The 14168-nt window shown below is 36.2% G+C and overlaps 1 protein-coding gene and 1 pseudogene across 2 annotated transcripts in view; both read left to right on the top strand.

The window, feature by feature from the left end:
* Positions 1 to 14168, top strand: part of COG5 (component of oligomeric golgi complex 5) — a 298194-nt gene that overhangs the window by 168967 nt on the left and 115059 nt on the right. For both annotated transcript variants that reach the window (XM_072791548.1, XM_072791549.1), the window contains 2 exons: positions 5083 to 5195; positions 5448 to 5525. In XM_072791548.1, coding sequence (XP_072647649.1) covers positions 5083 to 5195; positions 5448 to 5525 — 191 coding nt within the window. The remainder of the gene's footprint in view (positions 1 to 5082; positions 5196 to 5447; positions 5526 to 14168) is intronic.
* On the top strand, positions 13218 to 14150 carry LOC140613086 (MICOS complex subunit MIC26 pseudogene; annotated as a pseudogene).

The raw sequence follows: 14168 nt of genomic DNA, 5'->3' as shown, positions 1-14168 counted from the left end.
TTCTTTATTATTTTTTAAAAGAATAATCACTATTATATTTTTTACAAATTTTTATTTTTATTTATTTTATTTTTTAAAAGATTTTATTTATTTATTCATGAGAGACACAGAGAGAGGCAGAGAGACATAGGCAGAGAGAGAAGCAGGCTCCATGCAAGGAGCCCGATGTGGGACTTGATCCTAGGACTCTGGGACCACACCCTGAGCTGAAGGCAGTTGCTCAACCATTGAGCCACCCAGGCGTCCCTACATATTTTTAAAAAGAAAATTTTATTTATTTGAGATAGAGAGAGAAAGAACATGAATGGGGAGGAGGGGCAGAGGGAGAGGGAGAAGCAGACTCCCCACTGAGCAGGGAACCTGACAGATGGCTTTATCCCAGAATCCTGGGATCACGACCTGAGCTGAAGGCAGACACTTAACTGACTGAACCACCCAGTCGCTCCTGTTTTTAGTTTTTTAAATGTGACATTGGCAGTATCCATGTTAACTTGCTGACCTTGTTGGTTATGTTGAGATCATGGAGTAGAATGTCCCCTTTTTTGAAATACACGTTAAAGTATTTCAAGGGTGATAGGATATCATGTCAGTAACTTATTAACAAATGTTTCAGGGAAATTTTTTTTTAGTATACTTCCAAATTTTCTTTATGTTTAAGATTGTTCCAAAAAAATTAAAATATATAAAATATAATTTTAAGGGAAAAATGTTACCTATGATGTATTTCAGAAGCTTATAATTCAATAAAAAAAGATAACATTTGAAAAAGTAAGAATATGATCAGGCAGTTAACAGAAAAACACATCTGATAAATGTGAAAATATGTTCAGCTTCTTCTTAGATAACGAACTAATTAGGGAAATGCAAATAAGGTACTATTTCTCAATCATGAGATAGGCAAAGTCTAAGAATTAAGGTGAGTACTGGGTGTTGTACTATATGTTGGCAAATTAAATTTAGATTTTTAAAATCTAAGTATTTAATGTTGAACAATTAGATTTTTAAAATCTAAGTATTTAATGTTGAACAAGAGGAGAAATTCTTGTATACTGATTGTGGGAGAATGAAATGATTCAGCCACTTCACTCGGTTTTATCAAATTGTTAAAAGTGTGTATACCTTGTGATCTTATAATTTCTTTAATAAGAATATACCCTAGAGAAACTGTCATATATATATATATATATTGCACTATTATTTGTAGTAATGAAAAATGGAAAACAGTCTTTCCTTCAGCTGAAATAAAGTGCTATCATTGGGTCTTGGTTTTTTAGAGAGCCTATGCCTTTGTACCTTGAACTTCACAAATATACTAAATTTTTTTTCTCCTTCCTCGTGTGGGAGAGAATGACCAGAATGGGTTGGAGTTGGCTATTTTCCTTCCCCAGATCATGTAGGTTTTGATAATACCCCCAGAAGGTCAGGCTCTGGTTAACTAGTTCCCCTGAGGGCAGGCTTTGTTGAGAACACAGTCCTCTGATGTATTTCACGATGGTTCCTTTTTTTCCTGCTGGAGGCAGAAGGGGATTTTTCTCCAGTATTTACTGTGAGAACCTACTTGAATTCCTGGATGTGACTCTCGCAATATAGTGGGCCCCATATGACTGGGTATACCTGGGAGCTTTTAATTCTAGGAGCTGCCCACTGTAAGCCTCTAGCAGTTCTTCAGTTACAGTTTAAGTTTTCCTTCCCTAGCAATGGCTTCCACCGTCTATTTTCTGCTATCAAGGCTCTGATCCCATACGTGGAGACTTCCTGTATTTACCTGTCATTCTCTCTGATTTTGGGGGCAGTGGTTTGCCAGGTGGCCTCCCTTCTCTTACAGGCTCAAGAGTTGTTAATTTCTCAGTATGTTCGTCATTTTATTTGTTGTTAGAACAGAGTGGCAACTTAGAAGCTCCTCATATTTGGAATCAGAAATGGAAGTTGCTAACTCAGATCTTTACCCCCTATAACTCACTTGTTTCTTCTTTGATGTTTTTAAGAGTAAGACAACTGACCCAAAATGGGGTTATGCTAAATCCCACATCACCAAACTGAGACCAGTCTATCAGGAATCACCTAAATTAGTACTAGTAAGGTAATCTGCTCTACTCCCCTCCCCTTAAAGGAAAGTGACCTTGCCATAACCAATTTGCTTTTTTTGTCTAATATAACTTCTCTGTTCCTGTTCCCTTCTGCCTATAAGTCTTTCATTTCGTACAGCTCCTGAGAGCTCCTTTCTATTTGCTAGATTTGTTGCTGCCTGATTCATGAATCATTGAATAGAATAGAATAGAATAGAATAGAATAGAATAGAATAGAATAGAACAGAATAGAATAAATAAAATAAAATCTTTAAAATTTAGTCAGTTGAATTTTATTTTTTAACAACGTCCATATGGATCTTTCTTTATATTTGAAGTTTAGTAATTTCTTTAGGATATATCTTGACATCAAATGCTTTGTATCATTTTTTTTTCTGAATTAGAATATGTTCTCTTTTATAGGTTTACTTTAATTGTATATTTGAATATTTTTATTTTTCATTTCTTTTCAGGAACTTTAATTATGCGCATGTTCCATGTTATTTGCTTTCCATTTCTAATATCTTTTCCATAATTATTATGTATCTTTTGGTCTTATTTCATATGATTTTTCTCTTGCTCATTTCCCATTTCTGATTGTGTTTTCACCTTTGATCATTATATTGCATTGTTATTTCTAATGTGTTCTTAAAGTCTGTTATGTATTTACACTAACAATATTCCCTGTAGTTACTTTGAGACAGTGTAAAACTGAGTAACTCTTCCTGTTGTTTCCTTTGGGAATTTCTTGGGCAACTTAAATTCCTTTCCTTCCCTCTTCCTTCCCTCTTAATCTGTATTAGGTTCTGTATTTGTTTCTCATTGTTACTCATCTTTGCAAGGTACTGGCTGTTTGTTGAAGAATAATACTGGGATGGTTATATAGAGAGATGAAGACAAACTATAACTAGGATTAAGTTTTTATGTTTAGTATCCATTCATCAACTTAATTCCTTCTATCTTGGAAACACATCTTTCCTCAAACTTTGGATCATTCTAGAGCTTAATGTGAGTCCCTGAAAAGCCATTTAGGCAATTTTTGTGTGGAAACTTCACATTCTCTGCTTTTCTTTCCTCTTTCACCTCATTTTACCTCTAAGAGTCTCTGCAAACTAGAGGGTTATTTATTATACAGTGTAAATATCATTTTATTATGGTTTCTCCTTCAGTTTTTCTTTGTTGCCATACTGCAATATTAAACCTTTTTTAGCTTCTTCCCTGGCTCATGCATGTCACCCTATTGCAGCTCTAAGCAAAGAATTTGTTGGATAGCTTGCTTAAATTTTTACTATTAATTTTAAGGGCAGTTTTGTTTTTGCTAATGGTCTAAGAGGACAGCTATCTGGTTCCTTCTTCATTTTGATTTATCCACAGCATTTGGCATACATAATCTCAAGTTTGAGGTATTAATTGATTCCTTGTTTTTTGTTTCTTCCTTTTTTTGAAGTATATTTTTTTCTGTAGTTCTTTTTTGTTCTTATTTTCATTGGCTTTTAAGGGAAGAGAGTAGAAAAATGACTTTACCATTGGTAACCAGAAATCACTCTTAGGTTTTGGTTTTTTGCTTTTTTTTTTTTTTTTTTTTTTTAAGGAATTCTTGGTTTCTTCTATCACTTTATTTTTTTTAAGCTTTTTTTTAAAAGAGGTTTTATTTATTAGAGAGAGAGCACTGAGTGGGGGGACAGAAGGAGAGGGAGAAGCAGGCTCCCCACTGATCAGAGAGCCCAAAGCAAGGCTTAATCAGAGCCTGGAATCATGAGGTGAGCTAAAGGCAGATACTTAACTGACTGCAGAGCCATGCAGGTGCCCCTCTTCTATCATTTTAATAAAACTTAGTTTATGACACTCTTTTGTTTCTTGATTCTCCTAAAGCTAACTGATAATGGCATCAGTTTTTCTGTTTAAATTATTCTTTCTCCTCTTCCTTTATATAGCTCTTCTATGTTCAGTTGATTATTTTTATCATGTTTATATCTTGAACAAGATGTGTTTAGCTTGTGAGGATAAAAATCTTTAAGTACTGAGGTTGTAAGTAAGAAAAATGAAACCTCTAGAACTAGTTGAACCAAAGACTATGATCTCGTTTTTTCTGTTTCAGTTTCTCCAAATATAAGCAGAAAATAATACTTTCTGTATCTGGTTGTATTTACTATTAAGAGAGTGATAGGTTGATATGTCTCATAATTCTTTATAATAAAACTAAGCTATGCATATTCCAGGTATTTGATTAGTATTTTCTGACTTTCACAAAGGCACTATGTACCCCTTCTTCATTGTTGAGTTCATTCTGTGTATTACATATGCAATAATTGCAGATTGTTACAGATTACCTCTCTAGTCCCTTTATGCTTTTCCTTAATGGTCTGCACAGCACTGCAAATAATTTTTAACATTAATTAGACCTTGATTTCAAACAGGAGTTATTCATTGTTAAAACCAATATCTCTCTCATAGGTGTTTTCTTTTATTGCTTTCCACTATTATTAGACTAAAAAATAATAGCATCTCTTTGCTGAGGATACATGTAATTCTTTTCTAAACTTAGAATTGTTGAAAAACTAATGAAGCAGCTTTAAAACACAGCCTCTGGTTGTCTTGATTTCTTGCCCTTTTTAAAACAGGATAAACTAATCAGTCATGGGCTCTTCCATATGTCTTTAAAACTTAATTTGGATTGGAATTTATAGTTTTCTTTTTCTGTTTCTAAAGATTTTATTTATTTCAGGGGTGCCTGGGTGGTTCAGCTGGTTAAGCCTCTGCCTTCAGCTTAGGTCATGATCCCAAGGTCCTGGAATTGAGTCCTGCATCAGGCTCCCTGCTCAGTGAGGAGCCTGCTTCTCCCTCTGTCCCTCCCTCTGCTTATACTTTCTTGCATTCTCTCTCTCTCAAATAAATAAATAAAATCTTTTTTAAAAAATATTTTTATTATTTTTAGCTTGGATATGCTTTTTGTAATAACAGATTTTGTTATATTTGAAAATTTTTATTTTCATATTTCTTTGTCACTTGTAAACAGGGGGACCTGGACGATCTACTATGCCAACCCCAGGAAACACTGCAGCTTTCCGTGCTTCCCTCTGGACCAATATGGAGAAACTTGTGGATCATATTTGTACTGTTTGTGGACAGGTAACTATTTTAGAGAATAGAAAGAACATTAATTACGGATTAATGCCTTGAATTCTAAGTCGTGTGACCTTCCGAAGGTTTCTGAAAATCTCCAAGCTTTCAAAATACCTACATTAGCTGATTATAATATATGTAGAGGCCCTAACAAAATGTCCTTTCCTTCCCTTGCTGTTTCTGGTGCCTAAGCTTTACATTTGTTTCATTTTGAAAATACCCAGTTATGTACATTTTCCCTGTTTCTGCTGTTTTTAGGTACAACATCTACAAAAAATATTAGCCAAGAAGAGAGATCCTGTTTCTCATATTTGTTTCATTGAAGAAATAGTTAAGGTATGTTTAAATGAAAATATTTTTATCTCTTTATGGAAAAATGCAGAAGACAGGAACAAGCATTATTTGTATTCCTACCTTACAGAGTGCTTGCTTATTTGTCAAATAGCCATAGAAATAGTATTTCTTTTTCTTTTTCTTTTTCTTTTTCTTTTTCCTTTTTTTTTTTTTTTTTTTTTTTTTTTTGAGAGAGAGGTGGGGAGAGAGAGAAAAATTCCAAGCAAGCTCCACCTAGTGGAGTGGGGCTTGATCTCATGACCTGAGATCTAGACCTGAGCTGAAATCAAGAGTCAGACACTCAAAATAAAATAAAATAAAATAAAATAATAAAATAAAATAAAATAAAATAAAATAAAATAAAATAAAATAAAATAAAAAAAATAAAATGAGTCGGACACTCAATAGACTGAGCCACTCAGGCACACCTGGAATTATATTTTCTTTTTTTAAAGATTTTATTTATTTATTTATGAGAGACGCAGAGAGAGGCAGAGACATAGGCAGGGGGAGGAGAAGCAGACTCCATGCTGGGAGCCTGATGTGGGACTTAATCCTGGGATTCAGGATCACACCCTGAGCCAAAGGCTCAACTGCTGAGCCACCTAGGTGTCCCTAGAATTATATTTCTTTTTTTTTTTTTAAAGATTTTATTTATTTATTCATGAGAGACACCCAGAAAGAGAGAGAGGTAGAGAGAGAAGCAGGCTCCATGCAGGGAGCCCAATGTGGGACTTGATCCCGGGTCTCCAGGATCAGGCCCTGGGCTGAAGGCGGTGCTAAACCACTGAGCCACCTGGGCTGCCCTAGAATTTTATTTCTTGACAACAACAAACTTTCTTTTTTTTTTTTTTAACAACATACTTTCTTTATAACATATGTATAAACATACTTGTTTATTGAGTAAATGCTACCAGTAATACCTTTTATAGACTAATTTCTAAATGCATAAATTGATTTCTAATTTTCCATCGTATAAATGATTTACTGTAAATATTTTTAAAAGTTCTATTAGAGAATAAGGTGCAAATTTGGAGTAAATAAGAGATTTATTAGTAGTTATTATATCTTACAAAGTCTTTACTGAAAGTGGCGGAACCCATTCAGTTGTTAATTTTTCTTATAAAGCACATTGCTGTATCCCGTTTTTCATATTCTGAAATTCTCCCTTCTGTCATCCACCAAGCTACTGGCCTCATGGGCCATAAGAATTACTTCTATGCATAGAAATCCCTGATTCTAAATTTTATTCATTCATCTTGATATATTTTAATAAGGAATTATAGACTAATTAATTATTCTGTTCATCATATAATCCTGACACATAAGTGTTCCAAAGAAAAAAATTCTCTAAGTTTCCAGTGTTACAGTATTATTTCCTTTGTAAGTTCAAAATTTAAACATTTTATATATTGTGTTATCTCCAAGACCACCCCCAAGTTTGGTCATTTGCTAGGACGACTCACAGTATTCAGTCTATAGTGGTGCTTGTGCAGTGATATATTACAGTGAAAGGATTTGAATCAAAATCAGCTTCAAGAAAGGATAATAAGCAATAGGGAAAAGACAAATAGGATGAAGTCTAGAGTCAAGTAGTTGCAAGCTTCTAAGAGTCCTCCCACTGGAGGTAGACAGGACACCTTTAATTCCTCTGGTAGCACGTGGTAACAGGATGTACAAAATGTCCTCTAGGGAAGCTCACCTTGCACCAGGAATTCAGAGTTTTAATCAGTTACTGCCAGCCATGAACCAAAATTCCAGACTCCCAAAAGAAAAGTAGCTGTTCAGTGTAAACCACTTTATTTGTATAAACAGTTTAGGTATAGTGAGCGTTCCTATCAGAGAGTTATGAGGACTTTCTCAAAAAATCCAAGTCCCAGGTGCCAGCCAAGAACCATCCTTGCAAGTAGGCATTCTAGCTATAGCAATCTCAGACCTGCTGTGTAAACTCATTTTTACACATGTACTTCTATTAGTATATACCTACTTACATTATCCTGCTTCATATTTAGCTTTTAATTGTATGAAAGAAACAAGATGCTTTTGTCAATTTACATAGTAATTTTTAAAAGTTTTTAAAATTTCATTTAGTTAACTTATAGTATTATATTAATTTTAGGCTTAGGCTTAGGGTATAGTGATTCAGCAATTCCAAAAATCATCCAGTGCTCATCCTCAACAAGTGCAGTCCTCAGTCCCCATCACCTATTTCATCCATCCCACTGCCTCCCTCTCCTCTGGTAACCATCAGTTTGTTCTCTTTAGGTAAGAGTCTGTTTCTTGGTTTATCTCTCTTTTTTCCCCCTTTTGCTAATTTGTTCACGTATGAGTAAAATCTTGTGGTATTTGTCTTTTCTGACTTATTTTGTTTAGCATTATACTCTAGCTCCATCCATGTTGTTGGAGATGGCAAGATTTCATTTTTTTTTTTCGTGGCCAAATAATATTCCAGTATTTGTGTGTGTCTCTGTATATATCACATCTTTTTTAGTGGTGTCTTTATCTGGTTTGGAGATCAGAGCAATGCTGACTTCATAGAATGAATTTGGAAGTTTTCCTTCTTGTTCTGTCTTTATATCTTTGTGAGCTAGTATGTGATTTATTCTGGAGAATATTCTGTGTGTACCCGAAAAGAATATGTATTCTGCTGTTTCAGAATGGAATGTTCTGACTATATCTCTTAAATCCATTTGGTCCAGTGTGTCATTCAAAGCCTTGTTTCTTTGTTGATTTTCTGTTTAGATTATCTATCTATCTATTGATATAAGTGAAGTGTTAAAGTCTCTTACTGTTATTATTTATTATCAATTAGTTCCTTTATGTTTGTTATTAACTGTTTTATGTATTTGGATGCATAAATATTTACAATGTTATATCTTCTTGTTGGATTGTCACCTGTAGGATTATATAGTGTCCTTTGTCTTTTGTTACAGACTATTTTATTTTTTATTTTTATTTTTTTTAAAGATTTATTTATTTATTCATGAAAGACACAGAGTGGGAGACAGAGGCAGACACATAGGCAGAGGGAGAAGCAGGCTCCATGCAGGGAGCCCGATGTGGGACTCAATCCCAGATCCTGAGATCCCAGGATCACGACCTGAACCAAAGACAGGTGCCCAACCGCTGAGTCACCCAGGCGTCCCTGTTACAGACTATTTTTTTTTTAATTTTTATTTATTTATGATAGTCACAGAGAGAGAAAGAGAGAGAGGCAGAGACATAGGCAGAGGGAGAAGCAGGCTCCATGCACCGGAAGCCCGATGTGGGATTCGATCCCGGGTCTCCAGGATCGCGCCCTGGGCCAAAGGCAGGCGCCAAACCGCTGCGCCACCCAGGGATCCCTGTTACAGACTATTTTGTTTTTTTTATTTTTTTTTATTTTTTTATTTTTTTTTTTTTTTACAGACTATTTTAAAGTCTGTTTTATCCAATACAATTATTGCTATTCCAACTTTCTTTGGAAATCTGTTTGCATGATAGAGGTTTCTCTGTCCTCCCACTTTCAATCTGCTGGTGCCTTTAGGCCTAAGGTGAGTTTCTTGTAGGCAGCATACAGATTGGTCTTGTTTCTTTTTGTTTTTTGGTTTTTGTTTTTGTTTTGTTTTGTTTTTTTTGTTTTTGTTTTTGTTTTTTTGAGAGAGAGGGAGTGTGGTAGGGGCAGAGGGAAAGAGAATTCCAAGAAGACTCCATCCCTAGCCCAGAGTCTGATGCGGGGCTCAGTCACAGAACCCTGAGATCATGATCTGAGCCAAAATCAGGAGTCGGACAATTAACCATCTGTGCCACCCAAGTGCCCCCTTGGTCTTGTGTTTGTTTGTTTTTTAGCCATTCTGTCACCCTATGTCTTTTGATTGGAGCATTTATGTCATTTACATTCAAAGTAATTATTGATAGATGTGTTTATTGTCACTTATTACCTGTTTATGGTTATTTTTGAAGATTTCTCTGATCCTTTCTTGTCTTTCTTTCATGGTTTACTGGTTTTCTTTAGTGATATATTAGGATTTCTTTCTCTTTCTTCTTTGTATATTATTGGTTTTTGATTTGTGGTTACCATTTGGTTTGTATATAACGTCTTCTGTATATAGCAGTCTATATTAAGTTGATGGTTGTTTAAGTTTGAACCTCCTCCCTCCATGTTTACTCCTCTCCTCCCCATGTTTTAGAGATATGTTGTCATATTTCACACCTTTTTATTTTGTAGGTTTGTTAGTAACTGTTTTATGTATTTGGATGCATAAATATTTACAATGTTACATCTTCTTGTTGGATTGTCACCTTTAGGATTATATAGTGACAGATTTTTTACAAAAATATTTATTTTTATTTATTTATTTATTTATTTTATTGCTTTTGTGTTTCCTTACTTTAGCATAGCATACTATTACTTTGTTCTCTCCTTTTCACTGATAAAATCCCCTTTAATATTTCTTCCTTTACTGACTTAGTGGTCATGAATTCCATTAGTTTTTGTTTGGGAAAATTTTTATCTCTCCTATTCTGCAGGATAGCCTTGCTGAATATTGTATTATTGGCTTCAGGTTTTTTCCCTTCAGTACTTTGAATATATCATGCCATTCCCTTTTGTGTTGGAAAGTTTTTGCTAAAAAATCCTCTGGTAGCCTTATGGAGTTTCCCTTTTATGTAACTGTGTTCTTTTGTCTTGCTACCTTTAGGGCTTTTTTGTACTATATTTTGCTATTTTAATTGTAATATGTTTTGGTGTGTATCTGCTTTTCTTGATGTTATTGGAGGTTCTCTGTGCCTCCTGGTTCTGGATATTTGTCTCCTTCCCCATATTGCAGTAGTTTTCATCTATTATTTCTTCAGATAAACTTTTCTTTGTCATCTTCTGGGACTCCTGTAATGAGAATATTACTATGTTTGATGGAGTCATTGAGTTCCCTAAGTTTATTCTCATTTTCCATCATTCTTTTTTCTCTTTTGTTCATCTTGATGACTTTCTGTTACTCTGTCTTCTAGGTCACGAATTTGTTCCTCTGTTTCTTCCAGCCTGTGTGTTTCTCATTTCATTTCATTTATTTTTTTTTAATTTTTATTTATTTATGATAGTTAGAGAGAGAGAGGCAGAGACACAGGCAGAGGGAGAAGCAGGCTCCATGCACCGGGAGCCCGACATGGGATTCGATCCCGGGTCTCCAGGATCGCGCCCTGGGCCAAAGGCAGGCGCCAAACTGCTGCGCCACCCAGGGATCCCTCATTTCACTTATTGAGTCATTTATCTTTGCTACATTATTGCTTATCTCTGTGTTAAGAGTCTCACGCATGTCTTCCACTCTTTTCTTAAGTCCAGTGAGTAGACTTATGATCATTACTCTAAATTCTCTATCAAGTGTGTTACTAATATGTGTTCTGCCTAAATCTCTGGCCATGCATGGCCTTATCCTGGTTTTTCATTTGAGATAAATTTCTCTGTCTTCTGAATTTGTGTAAATCTCTGTACCTGTTTCTCTGTGTTAGGAAAGTTATGTCTCCTTTTCTTGAAGGTAATGGCCTTATGAAGAAGAGGTTCTATAGTGCCCTGCTATGTAGGGCCTCCTGTTCCCCACATTCTGGCACTTCCGGGAGTGTCTACAGTGTGTGCTGCATGTGATCAGCAGTTGTGTCCTGACCACTTCATCCTTCAGGCCAGTCATTTGCAGAGGCTGTCTTTGCCTCTTGTGGGCAGTGTTTGGTCCCTGGACTGAATATGATGCATTTTAACTGGATTTGTTCTAGTCTGCTTGTGAAATGAGACCTATTGACACTGCCGCTGGAACTGAAACTCTGCAAAACTCCCAGGTTGGGAGACATGGTGTTGGCAAGGGTTTGGACTGGTCTTGTTGGTGAGAGGGCCTGCTGCTATGACTGAGGCAGGTGTGACTGGGAGGAGCAGTTCCATTGGAGTGGTGGGGGGCAGTCTTGGCATAAGGAAGTTAAGTAGAGAATGTGGGTGTTGCACAGTTTCCCCCACATGACCTTGTCTTTGTGTTGAGGTGTGCTGAAGTGAAATGGTGCCAGCCAGTTTCTTTGTTCCTGGTGAGGTCTCTTCGTGAATGATGCCTCTCTAGAAAAAGCTCTGACATGAGCAGATAACCTCCCCATTGTGTGCTCTAGGTGCTCTTCAGGTTGCTATTTCACATGCTGTATGTCCACAGGTTGTTTACATGCCTTCTTTTCAAAGGCAGCCCTAATGCCTTCAAGCTATCCCCAAGCCACGCCTTTTGATCTTCAGAACTCCAGGTTTAAGCCCTGATGGTTGCAAGAATTCACATAACTTGGCCCCTCATTTTCCGAGCCAATTGCTTTAGGGATTCATTTGCCCTCTGTGCTACCCTGTGTGCTATTCTGTCTCTTGCCTTTCTCCACAATGGCAGCTCCCTTTCCACTCCATGGCCACAATCAGTTTCTTTCCCAAACTGTGTCTCTGTACTTCCTACCTTCTTCAGTGAGACCTCTTTTCTACCTTTAATTGTTTTGCCAGTCTTCAGGTCAATTTCTGGGGTATTTAGGATGATTTGATAAGCCTAGAGTACTTCTACTCAGTTGCTGTCTTCCCCTGTCTTGTATTCCAAGAGGGACTTAAATTTTCTTTTTGCAAGAACTCAGGAAATTCAGTCACTCTCACTTTCCAAGCCAATTGCTATGGGGATTCATATAGTGTATTGTATAGTTATTAATTTCTTACATCTAGTGTTAGAATGGATAACTAGTATAAGGCTTTCATGTTTATAGGCAAGCATATGCAGATGCTGTTTTAGCCTTAATTTCTTCTGATTTTGGTCATCTTTCTACCCAGATTAATTAATTTATTCTTTATTGGAGTGGCTTGATTTCAAGCTTTCACTAATCCTTTATATATATTTTTGCTCCTTTTTAATAGTTTGGCTAATATTTTACTAACAGGATAAGAACAATTATAATGAAACTGTTATATTCAAGAGATTCTAAAGAAAAGAACAAAATAAAAAGGAATAGTTACATTTAAAGATACTTATGTGGGCAGCCTGGATGGCTCAGCAGTTTAGCACCGCCTTTGGCTCAGGGCGTGATCCTGGAGACCTGGGATCGAGTCCCACGTGGGGCTCCCTGCATGGAGCCTGCTTCTCCCTCTGCCTGTGTCTCTGCCTCTCTCTCTCTCTCTGTGTCTCTCATGAATAAATAAATAAAATCTTTAAAAATTAATACAAAATAAATAAATAAAGATACTTTGTGATATTATTACATTGGATAAAGTTTCTACATACCAACTCATATATAAATTCTCATCAGTTATTATTGTGAATGAACACTGGAAACTTCTATGGGCCAGATTTATTTATTTATTTATTTATTTATTTATTTATTTATTTATTTATTTTAAAGATTTTATTTATGTATTCATGAGGGACACACAGAAAGAGGCAGAGACCTGGACAGAGGGAGAAGCAGGCCTCCTTGCAGGGAGCCTGATGTGGAACTTGCTCCCCGGAACTGAGATCACACCCTGAGCCAAAGGCAGATGCTCACCCCTAGACAGTCAGGCATCCCTGTGCCAGATTTTAAATGCGTGTGAATTACTACCAATTTTAAAGGATAATTAGAAACAGGGATATATGTTTTACTTTTAGTCAACCTTTACATTAACTCACAACATTTCTTATTGAATTAAGAATCAAACCAGTGAATATTGAGCTTTCAAACACTATTAGACTATTTAAAAATACAGGACCCCGCCGGAGCCACCTCTGCCAGCAACATGTTCAAGGTAATTCGGAGGTCTGTGGGGCCAGCCAGCCTGAGTCTGCTCACCTTTAAAATGTATGCGTCACCTAAAAGGGACTCACCTCACAAAACTTCTGTGAAGGTTAATGAGCTTTCACTCTACTCGGTTCCTGAGGGTCAATCTAAATATGTGGAGGAGCCAAGGACCCAGCTTGAAGAAAGCATTTCACATCTCCGACATTATTGCGAGCCATATACGAGTTGGTGTCAGGAAATGTACTTACAAACAAAGCCCAAGATGCAGAGCTTGGTTCAATGGGGGTTAGACAGCTATGAATATCTACAAAATGCACCTCCTGGATTTTTTCCAAGACTTGGTGTTATTGGTTTTGCTGGCATTGTTGGACTTCTTTTGGCTAGAGGGTCAAAAATAAAGAAGCTGGTGTATCCACCTGGGTTCATGGGACTAGCTGCCTCTCTTTATTATCCACAACAAGCCATTGTATTTGTCCAGGTCAGTGGGGAGAAATTATATGACTGGGGTTTACGAGGATACATAGTCGTAGAAGATTTGTGGAAGGAGAACTTTCAAAAGCCAGGAAATGTGAAGAATTCACCTGGAAATAAGTAGAATGCTCCATGCTCTGCCCATTTTAATCAGTTATAGGTAAACATTGGAAACTCCATGCATTTTCTACAGAAAAATGGCAGAGAAGTCAGTACTGAATGTAGTAAATTGGCTTTCTTCTTCAGGAAAAACTATACCAGGCTTCTTTGTTATCTTGGGTGATACCATACTACCAGTGGACTAATCGGAAATCCTTTCACCTAGAGATAATGTCCAGCATTAGAACTCCTGGTTCTCATGTTGCTATTTATGTACATAATTAAAATTCTGAATTAAAAAAAATAAAATAAAAATATAGTCATACACACACA

The sequence above is a fragment of the Canis lupus genome, chromosome 21 (genome assembly GCF_048164855.1).
Source record: "Canis lupus baileyi chromosome 21, mCanLup2.hap1, whole genome shotgun sequence".
NCBI lineage: Eukaryota > Metazoa > Chordata > Mammalia > Carnivora > Canidae > Canis > Canis lupus.
The sequence above is the reverse complement of the archived record's forward strand: the minus strand, read 5'-3'. Positions and strand labels throughout refer to the sequence as shown.